Source organism: Lontra canadensis, unplaced genomic scaffold (genome assembly GCF_010015895.1).
Source record: "Lontra canadensis isolate GAN:19392208 unplaced genomic scaffold, GSC_riverotter_1.0 scaffold186, whole genome shotgun sequence".
NCBI lineage: Eukaryota > Metazoa > Chordata > Mammalia > Carnivora > Mustelidae > Lontra > Lontra canadensis.
Window position 1 is genome coordinate 1,446,057 of NW_022631180.1, and position 17,497 is coordinate 1,463,553.

The 17,497-nt window shown below is 50.6% G+C and overlaps 1 protein-coding gene across 1 annotated transcript; it reads right to left on the minus strand.

Moving 5' to 3' along the window:
- Positions 1-1,137: 1,137 nt before the first annotated feature.
- ABHD16A (abhydrolase domain containing 16A, phospholipase) lies at positions 1,138-15,576 on the minus strand. Its single transcript, XM_032847233.1, has 20 exons — positions 15,384-15,576; positions 14,341-14,397; positions 13,571-13,637; positions 13,248-13,334; positions 10,374-10,459; positions 8,719-8,792; positions 8,413-8,535; positions 5,899-6,013; positions 5,713-5,814; positions 4,743-4,806; positions 4,280-4,329; positions 3,815-3,938; positions 2,999-3,103; positions 2,703-2,766; positions 2,382-2,438; positions 2,179-2,241; positions 1,987-2,063; positions 1,805-1,903; positions 1,659-1,705; positions 1,138-1,471 (listed from the first exon to the last, which is right to left on the minus strand). Exons 1-20 carry the CDS (start codon positions 15,513-15,515, stop codon positions 1,388-1,390), a joined length of 1,677 nt encoding a protein of 558 aa, XP_032703124.1. The 5' UTR covers positions 15,516-15,576; the 3' UTR covers positions 1,138-1,387.
- Positions 15,577-17,497: the final 1,921 nt, after the last annotated feature.

Consider the following 17,497-nt stretch of genomic DNA (forward strand, 5'->3'; position numbering starts at 1 on the left):
GGGATTAACTGTATTCATAGATGAGGGAGGCTGAGGTTCAGAACCTGGCAACTGGTCCTACAGCTTCTTGCTCCACACTTCCCACCGTGTTTGCCCCCTGGGACAGGACAGTGGAGCAGATCGCCAGCATCAATTCTCTAGTGTTTGCTCAAAGTGGTGAAGCTGTGGCCACTTCCTCTCTTTTAACCCCAAATACCAGGTGTCATATCACCTGAAAAGTCTGAGAGATCACCCTTCCAGTGGAGACTCAGTATGCTCCTGTCCCAGAGACTGCAGAAGGACCTTCATACCCCGGGGCCCAGGAGACACTGAAATTAGTCAGCAGCCATCCAGGACAAAACTTTATCGCTTGCCCATGTTAAGCTTGTTCAAAACAGTGGCCAAGGTGGTAAATCTGGGGGAGTGTCATCTAGAAAAGAGGTTCCCAAAGAAGGAAGTGGCCAGGGAACCTACTGATGGGTGGGAGAAGGACTTATTCTGTTCCATGAAATCCAAGGATTGGAATTAGGACAGAAGTTAGAGGAAACCAATTTCCTCAGGTTCAAACTAAGGATTTTCTTTTAATAGCTGTCCAGAACGGTGAAGTGTAGCTCTAGGAGAACATGAGCCCTTGGAGCTCTGGCCTCCGTCCCTGACAGGCCCTGTTGTTGAAAGAGACTTGATGACACAGTGAGGAGGTGTGCAGGGTTTGCTGCTTAAGACATGAGGAGTGGGCTGTTCCTCACTCCTCATGGGAATAGCAAGATCTTCGCAAGAAACACTGGGGGTACTGATGGTGAAGCCATGCGGGTTGAATCTGGAAATCCATAGAAGATCCCTGAGTAGGGGCAATCAGGTACTAGAACCCTTTGTAGGCGACAAAGCCGTGAGGTCCTGGGGAGGCTGCAGGGTTATGCAGGACGGACTGGGGCGCCGGCAGGGGAGGCTGTACTTGATGATACTATTAGACCAGCAAACGGGGAGGCTTGGGGACCCACTGTGTGAGGACAGTTCAGGTTGGGGGCTGAAGGCCTGGGGGAACAGCAAGGATGGGAAGGGTTAAATAGGCTGGCTGGGGTTGGGTTCCCCAAAACCCAGCCGTTTGGGGCTTCAGCCCCAGGCTCCTGAACATTCAGGAAGTCAAACACTTAACCCAGCTGTAGAAAAAATACCTTTTTATTAATTATTAGGAATAATTCATTCATCGAATGCAGGGTGCGTGTCGGGCAAGGTTAGGTACTGCCGGATGGATGAGGGGAAACGTGCAAGAGGGCAGTGAGAAGGGGGACAGTCCCCCACTTTCCACAAACTATAAACAGCAACATGAACACTGAGAATCACAAGTAAGAGGCTCCTTCCTCATGTCTCCTCCTGTCCCACTCTTTCAGAACGAGTCCCACTGTGGCCGCTAGAGGTGCCAGGGCATCTGGAAGTTCTGGGCCGGGAGCGGGGTGCAATGGGTGGCCTCAAAGTTGTACAGATGCTTCTGAGCCTGAAGAAAGAGGGCAGGACAGGTGGGGTGCAGAACACTGCAGTGAGCAGCAGCCACCAAACACCTCCACGGCCTGTGAAACCACCACCCACTCTCTACAAGCTGCCACTTCCAGTGCTGTCCCCAAGCCCTACACGTGTCCCCTGGCCATTCGGGCACCCCCTTCCTTCGCCACCCCTTAGCTCACCAGAAACAAGGCCAGCTGCTGCCTTCCGTCTGCATCCATGTCTTCCCCTGCAGAGAAGAGGCGCTCACACAGGGTCCATACATCCGGGTATTCATCCCCTTCCTGGACTCTTCCTGACACCCTCTCCTGCCCCAGGACACCCTTACCCACACTCCAGGGGAAGTCAGGCCCATGTTCTGTCTGGTAGGAGCGGAGGACAGACAGGCACCAGTCCTCTTCCACCTCCCAACGGCTGTAAATGGAGGCTGCTCAGGGAGAGAGAGGAGTGCCAGTCAGTGCCTGGCCTTGCCATGTCCCCACCCAAAGGCCTCACAGCATCTGTATGCACCTTCCTCCAGCTGTGAGGAGGCCTCCAGCCACTGCCTCACCACTCGAAGACCCTCCTCTGCCATCACACGGGGATACCTACAGAGAGAGCACGGGGATGGGAAGTCAGGACCCAGTTCCCTTCACTCCTCACCCCAAGCCCTCCTCCCCCGCTCCCCGCGGTGCCGTGTCAGTACACACACCCCTGGCTCACCGGTACTGCAGGAGCTTCAGCAGGAGGTCATTGCCTCGGTTGGACATGATGTCCTCAGGAACCCTGGGGGTGGGAAGAATGGACACTGAAGAGGCTAGAGCTTGGGGAGGGAGGGTTTAGACACCTTCCAGGGGCAGAGGTGGGAAGGGCAACTTCCTAGTTCCATCTGGGATCCAGGAGGGCAGAGGCTCCCCGGCACTCACGTGGTGGTGATGATCTCATCCTTGGTTCTGCGGATCAGCAGCACGGGGCCCTGGTACCTTCAGAGGAGATCGTTGTGGGGAGAGAGTGCTCAGAGGGAGACGGTAACACCCGGCCACTGCCCACCCCTGACCCCCAAAGGGCTGCCTTCTCATCCCCCACTATACAGGGCCCCATGGGCTAGCCCATCACCCAAGGATGAGAAAATATTAAAGAATGGGCCCCATTGCCCAAAGTCTGGCCTGGGAGATCTGCTCGAATACCAAGCAGAGCCTGTACAGCGGGGAGGCGGGGAAGGATGTTGCTGGCCGGCCCTCTCTCACCTGCACAACTGTTCTGCATTGTTCAGATTGAGGTGCTGCCTCACTGTCCTGGTCACCAGGCCCCCTGGAGTGGGATAAAAGTGAAGGGATGACAGAGACAAAGCCCTTGTCCAACATAAAAGTCCCCAGTGCTCACAGAGAAAACTGAGGCCCCAGACAGGGGAGTCCTCCTGCTTCTCAACAGTGGGGTGACCCACTCCCCACCCACAGCAAAAGGATCCATCTCCAGTTAGAATGAAGCTCCCAGTACCAGCCCACCCCCTCCCTGGAAGGGCAGGCTTGGGAGTTGTACTCACTCCAGCTATCTGGCATGACCTTCAAGGCCAAGGGCACCAGGTCATCAAAGGAGGCATCCAGGATCACAGCACTAATGTCTGGGTAGGACATGGCTGCCCACGTGGCTGGTACCAGGATAGGAAAGAAGGGTAAGGACTGAGAGGCTCCTGCCCACCACCCTACCCCTGTCCCACTGACCCTACAGGCTGACACCATCCTCCCTATTAGGTTAGCCCAAGGTCTCCCTTAACCCCTCACGTCACTTGGCCAGGGCACTCTCCAGAGAAGATCGAGAGAGAACATCAAAGTGCATCGAAGAAGATGTGCAGAGGAAAGATTCACTTCCCTGATGTGCTCCCTGCCCAGGACCCTGGTCTACTTCTTTTAATAATGGGCAAAAGAGGGCACCTGGGTGGCTCAGTCGGTTAGGCATCTGACTCTTGGTTTTGGCTTGGATCATGATCTTGGGGTGGGGAGACTGAGCCCTGTGTCAGGCTCCATGCTTGGCAGGGAGTCTGCCTGGAATTCTCTCTATCCCTCTACCTCTGCCCCTCCCCCTTGCGCGCGCGCTCTCTCTCTCTCTCTCTCTCTCTCTCAAACAAAATCTTTAAAAATAAATAAATAAGTAAATAAAATAATGGGCATAAGAGTGGAAGGAAATGTGAATGTATACAAACAGGATACCTTCTTCCAGACCCACACAGATATCCCACCTCCATCCTCTCCTCCCTTAAGCCTCGACCCCATTGCCAGGCCCCCCATGCATTTCCCTACCTCTCCTTGGGGTGGGGTAGGGGTGGCACAAATTGGGAGGGGGGCAGGAGGTAGGCTGGTACCAGTGAAGCCGCCGATGGACCAGGCATAGATGATGATGTCCTGGGGCTGGAAGCCCAGGCGGTGGATGGCAAACTGGACCACCACATCCATGGCGTTGGCCTCATTCTGAGGAAATGGCACCCCCTGCAGGAGGAAGGGCAAAGACTGGAGTGAGTCAGCACCAAAGGCCACCTGGGTCACTGGCAAGCTCCCAAAATGGACTTTTCTAGCAGCTCCGCTACAACAGACAGGGAGGGTGCAGAAGAAAAGGCTGGTGGGAAGGGCTGCACTCTCCAGAAACCAGCCTGCCTGCTGCTTCCCACCGCAGGAGGAGGGGTCTGGCTCCCTGCCCTTGGCACCCAGGTGACAGGTGAGTGGGAGCTCCCCTACCAGAAACAGCCACTCCTTTCCCTAACTCTAGTGGCTGACCAGGGGGAGACAGACTGTAATTCAGGAAAAGAATGGGATTTCAGAGAGGGTCTCACCGTGCTTCCAGCAAAGCCTGGATGGTTCCAGCCCAGGACTGAATATCCAGCTGCAAAGAAGGAGGGGGAGGGGCTAGGAGCGCATGGCCCACACCTCCCCCAAACCCCTCCAGCCCTGGGGGAAAGAGCAACCGAACCCTGGAGCTCTAAACACCCTCAAACTCAGAGACAAGTAACTCCAGCCTTCCCAGAATGGGGAGATGACACCAGAGGTTCTGAGGGAGCAGAAGGGAGAGGTAACGTGATGGTGTGGTGGGGACAGAACGAAGGCCATCCTGTTAGGAACACAGCCCAAGGGGAGGGATGTATGGTTAGCAAAGAGGGAGTATACTTTCCCCCAGATGTGAGTTTTAAACCTCACTGGGAACGCACGATCTGGCGCAGGGAGGTTCTATCAGTGTGGGAAGGTGGGGCCGTTCCATTCCAAAGGACAGGGACAAAGAGAGCCAAGCCACAGGCCTACCTTCCAGAGGCGTAGAAATGCAGCCCACCTCATAGAAGCCCGCGTTCCCCTCACAGCAGATCACCTGTGGAGGGAGGCAGGAAGGAGGGCTGGGAAGGAGCCAAGTTGGGACAGAAAACGCCCCATGTGGTAGGATGTAGGAAGAGGAAAGGGCCTGTTCTCTTCAAGGGGAATGGAAATTTCTCAACCCACAAGGTATCTAAGAAGAAAAGCAAAGTGGATGCAAACGCTTAGCAAACTGAGCCCTCAGAGGAAGAGGAAGTATTAATCACCCAGCACAGTGTCCACTTCTCCTTGGAAGACCAGCAGAGGGCCAGCCCTCAGAAATGGGTAGGGATACTTTTTTTCCTTTCTGGCTTTTGAGTCTATTTTTTCCCATGACACTTTGTCTTATGTGGTATGCCAATTGCTTTCCATCTCTGGGCTCCAAACACAGAGTCGGATAAACTCATTCCACGGTGCCCCATGCCAAAGCCCAGAGATGATGGGGCTCACATGGACTCGCATGGACAGCGCTGGGGAGAGCCAGGACCAGAAGCCAGCTCCCTAGACTGTTGGCTCAGGGGTCCTTCCGGGGCTGCTTCATGGAGGTAGGCCACTTGGGAGGCCAGGCTGCCCGGGTTCAAATCCCAGCTCTCTCACTTACTGTGTGATCTGGGAAAATTATCCCGGGCCTTAGTTTCATCATCTATAAAATAGGTTGACATAAAAAATTAGTTTCTCTTCCACAGGGTTGTAGAAATGCTGCCTAAGTGGTGACCGTTACAAGATTACTTTTTGGTCCTTGAATGTCAACTCCTCCTTGCTCCATTTTGCTATGGCAGGGTTTTCTGAGAGAAGAGGTCTTGAGGGTGGGGCTGGGAGACAGGGATTATTCCAGCTGTCTTTCCTCGGAGCTGCTGGAGGCCTGAGATCCCCAGAGCCTCTGCTGCCCCCCGCAACTGCCTCTGGGCTCCCTGCTCCCTCTCACCAGCTTCTGTCCCTGGGGCTCTGCTGTCCCCCGCCGGTCCACAAACATGGTGTCAATCTCGTTGCCATCACAGGCCAGCAGCTTCGCCCGGCGCCCATTACACTGAGTGAGGGAGACATGAGGGGCGGGAGGTCACATCCTTGGTTGGGGGAGGAGAATCGGGGCGCGGGGGCGGGGGTGCCTCACCTCTTCCACCAGCCGGGCCTGGCCCTGCAGCAGCACAGGCATGAGGGCCTTCTGGAGCAGGTACACAGAGCCTGGGTACAGCATTCGGCGCCCCAGGGTGTGTGCCACCAAGTAGCTGTGGGGAACACAGGGGTTAGCCGACCCTTGAGCTCAGGAGGGCCCAGGGCCCATCCCAGCCCTAGCACCCAGAGACCCTGGGGCCCGCTTCACCCTTGAACTTCAGTTTTGTTTTCTTGACCCTTATGTGTTTGTGTTCCTCCTTAAGGCTTTAATGAAATATTGTATGTACCAAGCTGATGTTTTTCAAACTTTTTTACTACAACCTTTATAAGGGGCACATTTTATTTGTGGCCCAGTACACACATCTGTACATATACTAAAAATGTAGGAGATGATATTTTCTATATATGGTAAGTAAAAGCAAAGTTATTACTAATTACGATTCTGTTAATGTGTAATTACTACTGAGGGGGCCTCGGTGGTGCAGTTGGTTAAATGTCCAACTCTTGGTTTCAGCTCAGGTCATGATCTCCGGGTTGAGGCTCAGCGTGAGTCTGCTTAAGATTCTCTCTCCCTCTGCTCCTCCTGCACTCCACCCCTTACTGTGGGCGTGCACTCTGGCTCTCTCTCTCTCTTAAATAAATACATTTTTATTTTTTAAAGATTTTATTTATTTATTTGACAGAGAGAAATCACAATAAATTTATTTATTTGACAGAAAGACGGAGAGGCAGGCAGAGACAGAGGGAAGCAGGCTCCCCGCTGAGCAGAGAGCCCGACGCAGGACTCGATCCCAGGACCCTGAGATCATGACCTGAGCCGAAGGCAGCGGCCCAACCCACTGAGCCACCCAGGTGCCCCTTAAATAAATAAATCTTAAAAATGAAACTTATTAAAAGTCCCCAGTTAAATAATACTTTAAAAACAATGATAGCTATAATTCACTCAATTGATTTCAAGATTCCTGAATGGGTCAAGATCCATCGTCTGGATTTTGTTTTAAGATGTGTTTACTTAGGGGCGCCTGGGTGGCTCAATGGGTTAAGGCTCTGCCTTCAGCTCAGGTCATGATTTCAGGGTCCTGGGATCGAGCCCCGTATCAGGCTCTCTGCTCAGCAGGGAGCCTGCTTCCCTCCCCCACCCCTCTAACTGCCTCTCTGCATACTTGTAATCTCTGTCAACTAAATAAATAAAATCTTTATTAAAAAAAGATTTACTTGTTTGAGAGAGAGAAAGAGAGATAGAGTGTGTATACATGAGCAGGGGGAGGGACAGGGGGAGAAGGAGAGGAAAGTAAACTCCCCAGGGGGCACAGCACTAGAGGTGGGCCAATCCCAAGACTCTGAGATCATGACCTTAGTCAAAATCAAGAGTTGGACGCCCAACCAACTGAGCCACCCAGGCGCCCCAAGATCCATTGTTTGAAAGACACCAAACCAGACTGCAGACTCCACGGGGGCAGAGACCTGACTGTTCCATTTACTGAGATGTGCCCTCTATCTGCCATGTGGCCGGTGGCCAGAGCCTGACACAGAGTAGGGGCTAAAAATATTTACTGAACCAACGGGCTACTTTCGACACATAGGTAGGTGCTGTTCCTAAAAAAGGCAATTAACCATTTCTAGTTAATCCTGAAATAGGATTTGTCCCCAAAAAACACTGTACCACTCCATCCAGCATCCCCTCAAAGCTGCAAATCTGGTTTTCCCCTCTGACAAGGGGGCACACTGTCCACACTGACCGCTAAACCCTCCCACTTCCTTGGTATCCCAGAACTTGCCTCCAGGCCCCAGCAACAGAAAATCCCCACAGCATCTGCACCACGGCAAGGTACCGATGCTTACTACTGTGACACTACAGCTATGACTTACTTGGGCTTTGCCATGTGCACTCAGGGCCCCACACAAGGTGGAAGCCCTTGTAAACAGGTTACCCTACCTAATCTCACCAATCCCGCGAGGTGGGCTATTTACAGATGCAGAAACTAGTTCGCTTAAGGTAGAATAGCCAAGGTGCAGAGGGTCCAGGACAAGGACACAGCTGCCACCAGACCCTGTTCCGGCTAGGGCTATGTGTCTCCACTGCATCCCCAACCTCATTCTTCCCTCCCAGCCTCATTAAAAGAGCTTTTGTAGGGCACCTGGCTGGCTCAGTTGGTAGAACATGTCACTCTTGTGCTCAGGGTCCTGAGTTCAAGGCCCATGTTGGGAGCAGAGCTTACTTAAATAAATTGAAAAAATAATAAAATGAAAGAGCTTTTGTCATCAGACAGAATCATGTTAATATCCTAATCCTTCATTCACCTTCATCCCAATCCTTCTGTGAGACTCTGGACCCCTCTGAGCCTCTTCTCTTCACATACAAATCGAGATTAGAAACTACCACAAACAGCTCGAGGCCTAGTAAATGACATCGAGAGCACCCAGTCCTGGACTGAACTGGAGCACCCAGTCCTGGAGTCCTCACTCCACATCCCCTCCACCCCAGTGGGCCTCTCTCCCTGTTGCTTCCCACCTGGTGATCTGACAAGGCAGCTTCTTGACCCGGTTGAGGAGAGTGTCTGCTGTCCCCCGGTGCAGGGGCTCCGGGCGAAGCAGGGCCACACCCTGGCGGGAAGGGCCCCCTCGAGACTCTTTCCTGAGGATGGAAAGATGCAGGGGAGGATGGAGTCAGGAGCAGCAAGCTGGACATCTGAGGTCCAGAGGGCAGGGATCTAGGAACGAGGAGATGGCACTGGAGAGCAGGCCCTGGGGCCCCAAATGGGGCTGGAGGTGTGGGACAGGACAGAGCAGGGAGGGAATGAAAGAACTGGGACCTCACCGGCTGCTGGGCTCTTCCCAGTGGAAGTCGACTGGCCAGCTCTTAAAGTCAAAGTTGTAGTTGGCGAGCTGCCTCTGCGGTGGGCAGGGAGAGAAAGAGGAGGGGGAGGAAAAGGGCGACTAAGAGGGTAGGCTTACCTACCCAACCTCATCTCACCCTCATCAACCACAAGACTTGCCCCTGCACATCAGGGGAAGGGGAGACAAGTCAACATCCCCACCCACCGACCCAGTTCACAGAGGGTAAGCTCTGTCATGGCCTGAAAAATCAGGCAAGAGAGGAGGCTCTATCCATTCTCAAGACTGGCCTGGCTGCTTCCAGAAGAGAAACTTAATAGTCTTTGCTTTTCCAAAATTTAAGACTGACCCACACCCAGAACGGGTGGCTAGAGATGCTGGTGCTTCTGAAGGAGGAAGTGTGGGTGTGGGAGGTCTGTTGGCTGGACATGCCCTTTCCCCCACTGGGTCTTTACCTGAAGCTTTCCTGGAGGCTGGGTGACAGGGAAGGAGGGAAGTCATGCCTACGGTGCTTCCTTTGCATTGGGACCACCTCCTGAATGAGGCCCTCTCCGGCAGTTCCATCCTCATGGCCACCTCCCTTCCTTCAACTTCTGCAACCAGGGGCTGGTGAGGCCACCCAGACCATCTACGCCTCTGGTCATCCCACTCAGTCTGCCCACATGCTTTTTGAGGGTGGCAGAAGCTGTGTCTTCTATTCTGCTGTACTCCCTCCCTCATCCCCAGAGTGCCCAGTGCTCTATTTTAAGAGCTGTTTTTTAATTTTCCATCACAGAAATTTTTTGACATTTTCAAAAATAACTTGACTAAGAAGGAACAATAGAAACACTGTATGAAAATGTAAATGGCAAAACAAAACAAAATGAAGAAAAGCAAATTTCAGGCAGACTCTGCTCAGACCTGGAGGCAAATCCAGACCCAGCCACTTCCTTTGTTCTGTGACTCTGCTGGTCACTGAACCTCTTTGTCTATTTCCTCAGAGGTATAATAATACCACCTAATGTGGTTGTTGTGAGGCCTGGGAAGGGTGTATGCAAAATGCCTCAGACAGCGGCGTGCCAGGACATCATTCCATAGCTCCGTAAATGACAGTGTGGAGCATGATGACGGTGGTCACAGCTGTTTGATCCCAGGAACCCCTTTGTAACAGGAAAGAGCTTTATAGGGCCCCAAAGCCCCTTCTGAAAGATAATCACACTCCAGCACCAGCTGGGCTGGCCCAACTCCAAGGACACTGTGCCCTAGCTTTTCTCCCTCCTGGCACCACGCTGTGCTTCCGGGCACAAGAGTGGACATACCTGTCCATCTTGTCCCATCTCTGAACCAAACTAGCATGGTGTTCAATGCACATGGCCAAAATTAACACCATTTACAGAACTGAGCTGCTGTGATAGAGAGAAGACCCCCTTCTAAGAAACACTGTGGAACACTCCATTAGGAGTGGTGGGGAGGAAGATTCCTTGGGTGGATAGTTCACTTGCACAGGGTGGGAGGGGATACAGAGATGGGCAAGCGAAAACCCAGTGAGGTCTGTGGCAAAACCCACCTTCTGCCCCGGGCAGAAGCTGGTGCCCAGTGCTCCAGGGAGGCAGCTGAGGAAGCAGCCGCCAGGGAACCCAGACGTCTGGCACCTCTCACCTTGTTTTCTGCAGACTGGTTCCTATGTGTTGCCTCCAAGATGGTGATGAACTGCCTGTACTGGGGGTTGGTCCAGCGGCCGATGCCTGGGAGAGAGTGGACAGGAAACAGCGTTAGGAAAAGTGGAAGAGCAAGCTGAGTAAGTTTCGGGAAGAAGCTTGGAGATGGGCAAGGAGAAGGCCCTGGAAAGAGAAGTGGGAGGAAAAGGAACAGATGGCCCAGAGTCTGGGGAAACAGGAGAGTTGAGCTGACCCCCTTCCTTCGTATATAGCTTTAATGTTCCCCTCCCACCCAGCTTCTTCAGTTTGTTTCTTGATAGGCTACCGATGCTCCACCCTCCAGAATGTTCACCTTCCCAGTCTTACCACAGCAACATGCAACCTTATTTTTCACCCCGGTGAGCACGGAGTTTCTCTTCTCCCTGCCAGCGTTCTCCGCTGCCTGCTTTCCCTCTCTTTTCTGTACAGTCTAACTCCCTGCCATCTGGCTTCCTTGCTCCTGCTCTCGCCCCACCATCACTTCCTCACTGAATGTTGAGTCCCCTTTCTCTGTCCCTGCTCTCTTCCAACTGTGCCTCTCAGCACTCTTCCTATTCCTCGAGACTCCTTCCTCCTCCGCTTCCTGGGTCCATCTTTGCCACCTTCTGATATCCAGACTGCTCCTCCCGGCCTCCCTTCCACTTCCCTCTCTGAAACAAGAGCCATCCTCAATGCTCAGCTCTTTCCTCTCTTCACTTGGCCCTTTGGCGGTCACATCTGCTCTCCCTTCACTGCCAAGGAATCTGAAGCACTGATTTCTCTGCTTTCACTGACCTGACAGGTGTCATGGGCCAGGCACCAATGACATGGGAGGCACCGGAAATGAGACACACAGGTTCCAGCACTGAGAGCTGGGGCTTTGGTTGGGGGTGGGGTGGGACTGGAGAAGGATGGTAAGCAAGTAAACAAGAACATTTCAGAGAGGGGTAAGTGCTACCAAGAAAATAAAACCAGAATGAACCAGAATGCTATTATCATCAGGGGTAGAGGCCCCAGACGATATGCAGAACAAAGCAAGGTGCAGAATGGTTTGTCCAGTGTGATGCCAGTTGTGCCAAAAATGTAAAATGAACAAAAGAAGGGCTATAGGGGTGCCTGGGTGGCTCAGTGGGTTAAAGCATCTGTCTTTGGCTCAGGTCATGATCCCAGGGTCCTGGGATTGAGCCCGACATCAGGCTCTCTGCTCAGCAGGGAGCCTGCTTCCCTTCCTCTATCTCTGCCTACCTCTCTGCCTACTTGTGATCTCTGTCAAATAAATAAATAAAACATTAAAAAAAAAAAAAAGGGCTATATACTGTTTTTAGTTACCGTATTTCATAGATTCTAAAACATCTATTTCCTTTCACATTTGAAAACTGAATCGAAATGCATTTTACAATTCATAACAGCTTAGATTTGATAAAGTGAGGCCTATCTTTCATAAAAGTATAAAAATGTGGACCAGGAAAGAAACCCCGCCAAATGGCAATGGTGACTTCTGGGGAAAGAGGAACACAGAACTGGGGAAGATTCCAATGGGAATGCCAGCTCGGAATGCAAAGCTTCAGTATTTTATTGACCAATTCAGATACCAAAGGTATCTGAAACAGTATCACAGAACATAAGTATTTCAGTTCTCTATGATATTGGGGCGCCTGGGTGGCTCAGCCGGTTAAGTATCTGCCTTTGGCTCAGGTCATGATCCCAGGATCCTGGGATAGAACCCCATGTCAGGCTCCACTTCTCTCTCTCCCTCTGCGCTTACCCTCTGCTTGTGTTTGCTTTCTCTTTCTGTCAAATAAATTAATAAAATCTTTTTAAAAATTATTATTATAATATTGTATTCTCTGAGCTCTTCTGTATTTAATTTTTGTGCCCAAATTAAAAAATAAATAAAATTTAAATGTAGGACAAAACCGAGGAGTGGGAGCTACTTTTAGATCGGGAGGTCAGGGAAGGACTCTCTGAGAAGGGAGCCCAACCCGGTGGAGATCGGGAGGCAGAACGCTGCAGGCAGAAGGTCTTCACCCCTGTCTGGGCCCAACTGCAGCCATCCAGCTCCTGACCCGCCATTCCCTCTCCAAGCATCCCCTTGCCCAGTATTTGTCATGTGCACCTGCCAAGGGACAATGATTTGGATCATCTCTTCACTATTAAACTGTGAGATATAACTACGTTTATACAACACACATTCAGTTTAAAAAAAAAAAAAAAAAAGCAAAGCAAACATTTATGTGACCACCACCTAAGTCAAGGAAGAGAACAAAGTCACATCCCTCCAAGAGTCCTCCCTGTCTTGTTCCCTCCCTCTCCCAGGTAATCACTCTCCTGATTCTCAAGATAACCATGCCTGTGTTTTGCCACTTATATATGCATCCTTTTTGAAATTCACGTAAGTGGAAATACACTGTGTATATTATCTGTAATGCTGAATGCTTTTTGCATTCAACATGACAATTTTGAGACTCAACTGTTACTAAGTGTAGCTTAAATCTGTTCACTTGCATTGCTCTGTTGTGTTCTGTTGTAGAACTAGAACACTCTAAAGTATTTATCCATCCTTGGCCATGGACTTGTTTCCAGTTTCGGATTATTACAAACATATATGTGGATATGTGCAGAATTATTGTAGGCTATATGCATCTTTTCCAGAAAATACCAAAGTTTTCTGCCAATTAGTTTGGCAAAGTTTCTTGCCAATTACTTACAACCAAATCCTTTAAGGAAAAGCTCATGTCTTCACCATTCACAATTATTCTCCCCTCAGCACCCAGCAAAAAATTATATTTGCAAAAGCTATATAATAAATATTTACCCAGTGAAGGAGAGATCCAAACCAGGCTCCCTCTGGACCTACCTCGGAGACAGGCCACGCCTGCCAAGAGTAGTAGTAACGTCCCAGCATAGTGAGAAAACGGCACCACTTTGGACAAGCTCAAGTAACCTAGGAGGGGAGAGGCATTATGTGAGAAGTTTTCCCCCCTGCCCCTTGGCATCTCTTCCCAGGTCAGCCCCCACCTCCACCCCATACCCTCTCTTTGGGACAGCCATGCCCTTGGAGGAAGAAGATGCCTGATGGAAGAGGGAAGCCAAGCCATCCTCACGGGTCCCCTTTCCTCTTTGGGGGTGGGTTGGCTCATTTGCCAACAACCTGCCCACCACCTTTGAAACCACACTGACCTTTCCTGTATAAGTAGAAGAAGGCGAAGGGAGAGGAGTAGTAAGAGATGGACCAGAAGACTGAAGCCTGCAGCAGAGAGACAGGGACAAGCAATCAATACACACACACAGGTTTGCCGTTTCCAGGCCTAGGCTCTGAGCAAAGTGGATAACCTGAGGGAGATCATATCAAGGACCTATTCTGTGCATAACACAGTAGGTGCTTAATATTTGTTGAAAGGTAACATATCAGAGCATATCAGAGGCTGGGGAGATTAGATATAGGTTCCCTTTTCTTCCTCTTGTCTCCAGACATAATTTCACCACATTTAAAGGCCAGTTTCTTTTTCTGCTCAAGTTAACCAAGCCTTTTCAATCAGCCCTGCTCAGGACAGTGCCTGGCCTGGTCCCCAAGAGATGCACAAACGTCACCATAGGAACTCTGCCAGAGAAAACAGCTGTCTTTGCAGCCAAGAGGTTAGTTGCCAGGGAGGACAGGTCACTGGGGACCACAGGACTCAGCACCTGCAGACGGTCCCAAGAATCAACACATTTTCCTCAGGGCTCAGGCTGCCCCACAGAAAGCAGTGCACACACCAAAGGGGAATGCCAAGTATGTGTGCTTGAGAGCGCATCCACACGTATGTTGGAGAGGTCGGCTGCAGAGCCCAGAGCATCCCCTCACCCCCCAGGGGCGCTGCCTTCCCCCAGGCTGGGGAGGAGAAAGTTTGGGAAGGCAACTGGATGGGAAAAGATGCAGTAGTCCCAGACGTCAGGGCAGACAGACATACCAGTGCCAGAATGCTGTCAGCATGCTTCTCCAGGGCACGGGGTTGGTAGTACGTATCCTGCCAAAACAGCCGAGTCAAGGACCATGTCCATTGACAAGTCCTTCCTCCTCCCTTTGAGAGCCCAGACATATGTCCCCTGGTTCTAGCCTCCAAAGTTATCCCTCCTGGGACATCCCTGGCTCCCAAAGAAGCCGCTCTTCCCAACCCCCACTCTAAACCCGATTTCCTACCTCAGACCATGAGAACATAGGGGCCTGGACTTGCGAGCAAAAGTGACAGCCTCACTGGACATTTCGTGATCCTTTTCCACAACCCAGTTTCAAATGCGTTGTGGGCATGTGTATATGGGGACAGGAGTTAGAGAAGAAAGGAGAGACACTGTGACAACTTGAAGAGGGAAAGAAGATCAGAAGTAACAGTGGGGTGATTAAGGAAGAGAATGTGGCTGAGGGCGGGCAGCTGTGGAGGGCAATAAACAGAGTCTGAGACTACCAATGAAAAGGTAGAGAACATGTAGGGGCACAGTCTACCACCACCCCCAGCTTTCACGGATGCGATGACCCTAGGGCCTACAAGATAGGGTGGGCGGTTGAGGGGGGGGGCAGCGGATACGTATGTAGAAATCATCTTGAAATTCAAGGCCAGGGTGGAAGGAAGATAAAACAGAACTGGGGAGGGAACCGAGGCAGAAGAAATCGAGAGTCTGACGGCAAAATCATCCAGGTCTCGAATCCGCGCAGGGTCTCTTCCAGGACTTAGAGTCAACTGGGACCAGCACGAACCACGAAAGACAGGGTGGGGGGCCGCGAGAGGAAAAAGCAAGGAATGGCAGTCAGAATGAGAAAGCGGTAGCAAACGGCGATAAAGGAGGCAGCCGGTCCGCAGGCGTGACTTTAACCCAGGAAGCACAAAGAGCACTTTGCAGACAACTGGCTTGACAAGGAGGCTCCCCCGATTTCCAATAATGGGCGCTGCTGGGGAGCAAAGGCCGCAAAGGGGTTTGGGCCGTACCATGTTTTTGACCAGGGGAGAACTCGACTCACCCAGGAGCTGGAAGGGGGGGTAGTGACTGAAGTTGGAGTCTCGGGGACGCTGGACGGGGCCCTTTCTGAGTCCCTTTCCCGGTAGATTTTGTAGAGCCGGGGGCCTAGGACGCAGCTCAGCAGCTTCGCCATGGCCCCCGCTCCGGCCGCTACTCTCCCAGTAGCAGGTCCTCTTGCTGGCCCCGCCCTTTCCCGGCCTCTAAGGTATTGCGTGCCCTTGACGTCAGCACGTACCGGTTCCGCCTCGAGCCCTGGGGAGACATTTTCCGCGCTCCTTGGGACGGTTTTCGTGCAGATGGACCTACGGATAGAGCAATGGTCAGAAATTAGTTGGAGGCGTTTGGAACGCGGAGAGTTAGAACGTATCAGGCGTAGTTAAGTTCCCCCCCGCCTTTTTAAAAAAATTCCTTAATATTGGCAGACTCTCGAGCGACAGTGGGAATGAAGGGTAATGATTAGGAGCACTTGGCAAGAGCAACAAAAAAGAAAAGGTCTTTAGGAATACATCTAACCAAAGAAATGCAAGATTTCATGAAGAAAATTACGAATGTTTTTGAAAGAGCTAAACAAAGGCTTGAATAAACAGAGCTGCATCGCAGTCATGGATAGGAGGATTCAGTATTGTTAAGGGGTGTGAAATACGGAAAAAAAAGAAAAGAAAAGATGAATTATCGCTCTCAAGCGTGGACGAATCTCAAAACCTCAAAACTCAACAAAAATGTTGAGGGGAAAAAAGAAAGCCATAGGTCACATACAACCTGACACCATTTGGACATATAACGTCCAAAAAGAAAATTTAATGATCAAGAGAGTGAAAGACAAAGAGCAAATTTAGAATAGTGTAACACAGCGTAGAGAACCTTTGAAATAGTAATACTGTTTCTTATTAGAGATTCAGGTTTGTTTTCTTTTTCCTTGTACCTTACACTCACATAAAATATACATTCTTTAGCTTTTTATTGCAGTAAACACCTATACAGAAAAGTGCACCATTTCAATATATCCATGTACTCAGCCTCCAGATCAAGAATACATTATACCACATCTACAAGATCTTCCTCAAATCACTACCTGCCCCACCAAGGGTAACCACTATCTTTATTTCTAAACTCATAGATTAGTTTTGCCTAATTTCGTACTTTACGGAAATGGAATCATACAAATCATGCCCTTTGTTTCTTGCTTCTTTTACTTATTATGTTACTTTTTTAAAAGATTTTATTTATTTATTTGACAGAGAGAGATCACAAGTAGGCAGAGAGGCAGAGAGAGAGAAGGGGAAGCAGGCTCCCTGCTGAGCAGAGAGCCGGATGCGGGGCTCGATCCCAGGATCGAGATCATGACCTGAGCCGAAGGCAGAGGCTTAACCCACTGAGCCATCCAGGCACCCCTATGTTACGTTTTGATATAGTCTTTGGTATGCATAGAATATTTAATCAGAAACAATTTTAAAGGGGCACCTAGGTGGCTCAGGTGATTAAGCATCTGCTTTCAGCTCAGGTCAAGTTGGGCTTTCAGTGGGGAGCCTGCTTCTCCCTCTCCCACTGTCCCTATCCATCCATCCCCACCCGCTTGTGTTCTCTCTCTCTCTCTCAAATAAATAAGATCTTAAAAAAAAAAAAAAAAGGAAAAGAATTTTAGAGTTAAAAAAACACCCAATTCAGGGACACCTGGGTGGCTCAGTGGGTTAAAGCCTCTGCCTTCGGCTCGGGTCATGGTCCCAGGGTCCTGGGATCGAGCCCCGCATCAGGCTGTCATCAGCAGGGAGCCTGCTTCCCTTCTTCGCTCTCTGCCTACTTATGATCTGTCTGTCAAATAAATAAATAAAATATTTTAAAACAACAACAACAACACCCAATTCAAAGAGATACAGGCATCCTTATGTTTATAGCAGTATTATTTACAATAGTCAATATACGGAAACAGGCCATGTGTCCATTGATTGATGAACGGAGAAAGAAGATGTGAGATACGTGTGTGTATACACACACACACGCGCGCACACATATCTCTATAAAATATTATGCAGCCATAAAAAAGAATGAAGTCTTGCCATTTGCAATGATATGGATGGAGCTAGAGAGTATAATCTTAAGCAAGATAAGTCAGCCAGA

Coding starts and splice junctions, on each gene's coding strand:
- ABHD16A (XM_032847233.1), bottom strand. CDS start 15,515: ATGGCGAAGCTGCTGAGCTGCGTCCTAGGCCCCCGGCTCTACAAAATC. Junction 3,939..4,279: donor CAGGCTTTGCTGGAAGCACG/GTGAGACCCTCT, acceptor TTCCTCCTGCAG/GGGGTGCCATTTCCTCAGAA. Junction 2,064..2,178: donor CTGAAGCTCCTGCAGTACCG/GTGAGCCAGGGG, acceptor CTCTCTCTGTAG/GTATCCCCGTGTGATGGCAG.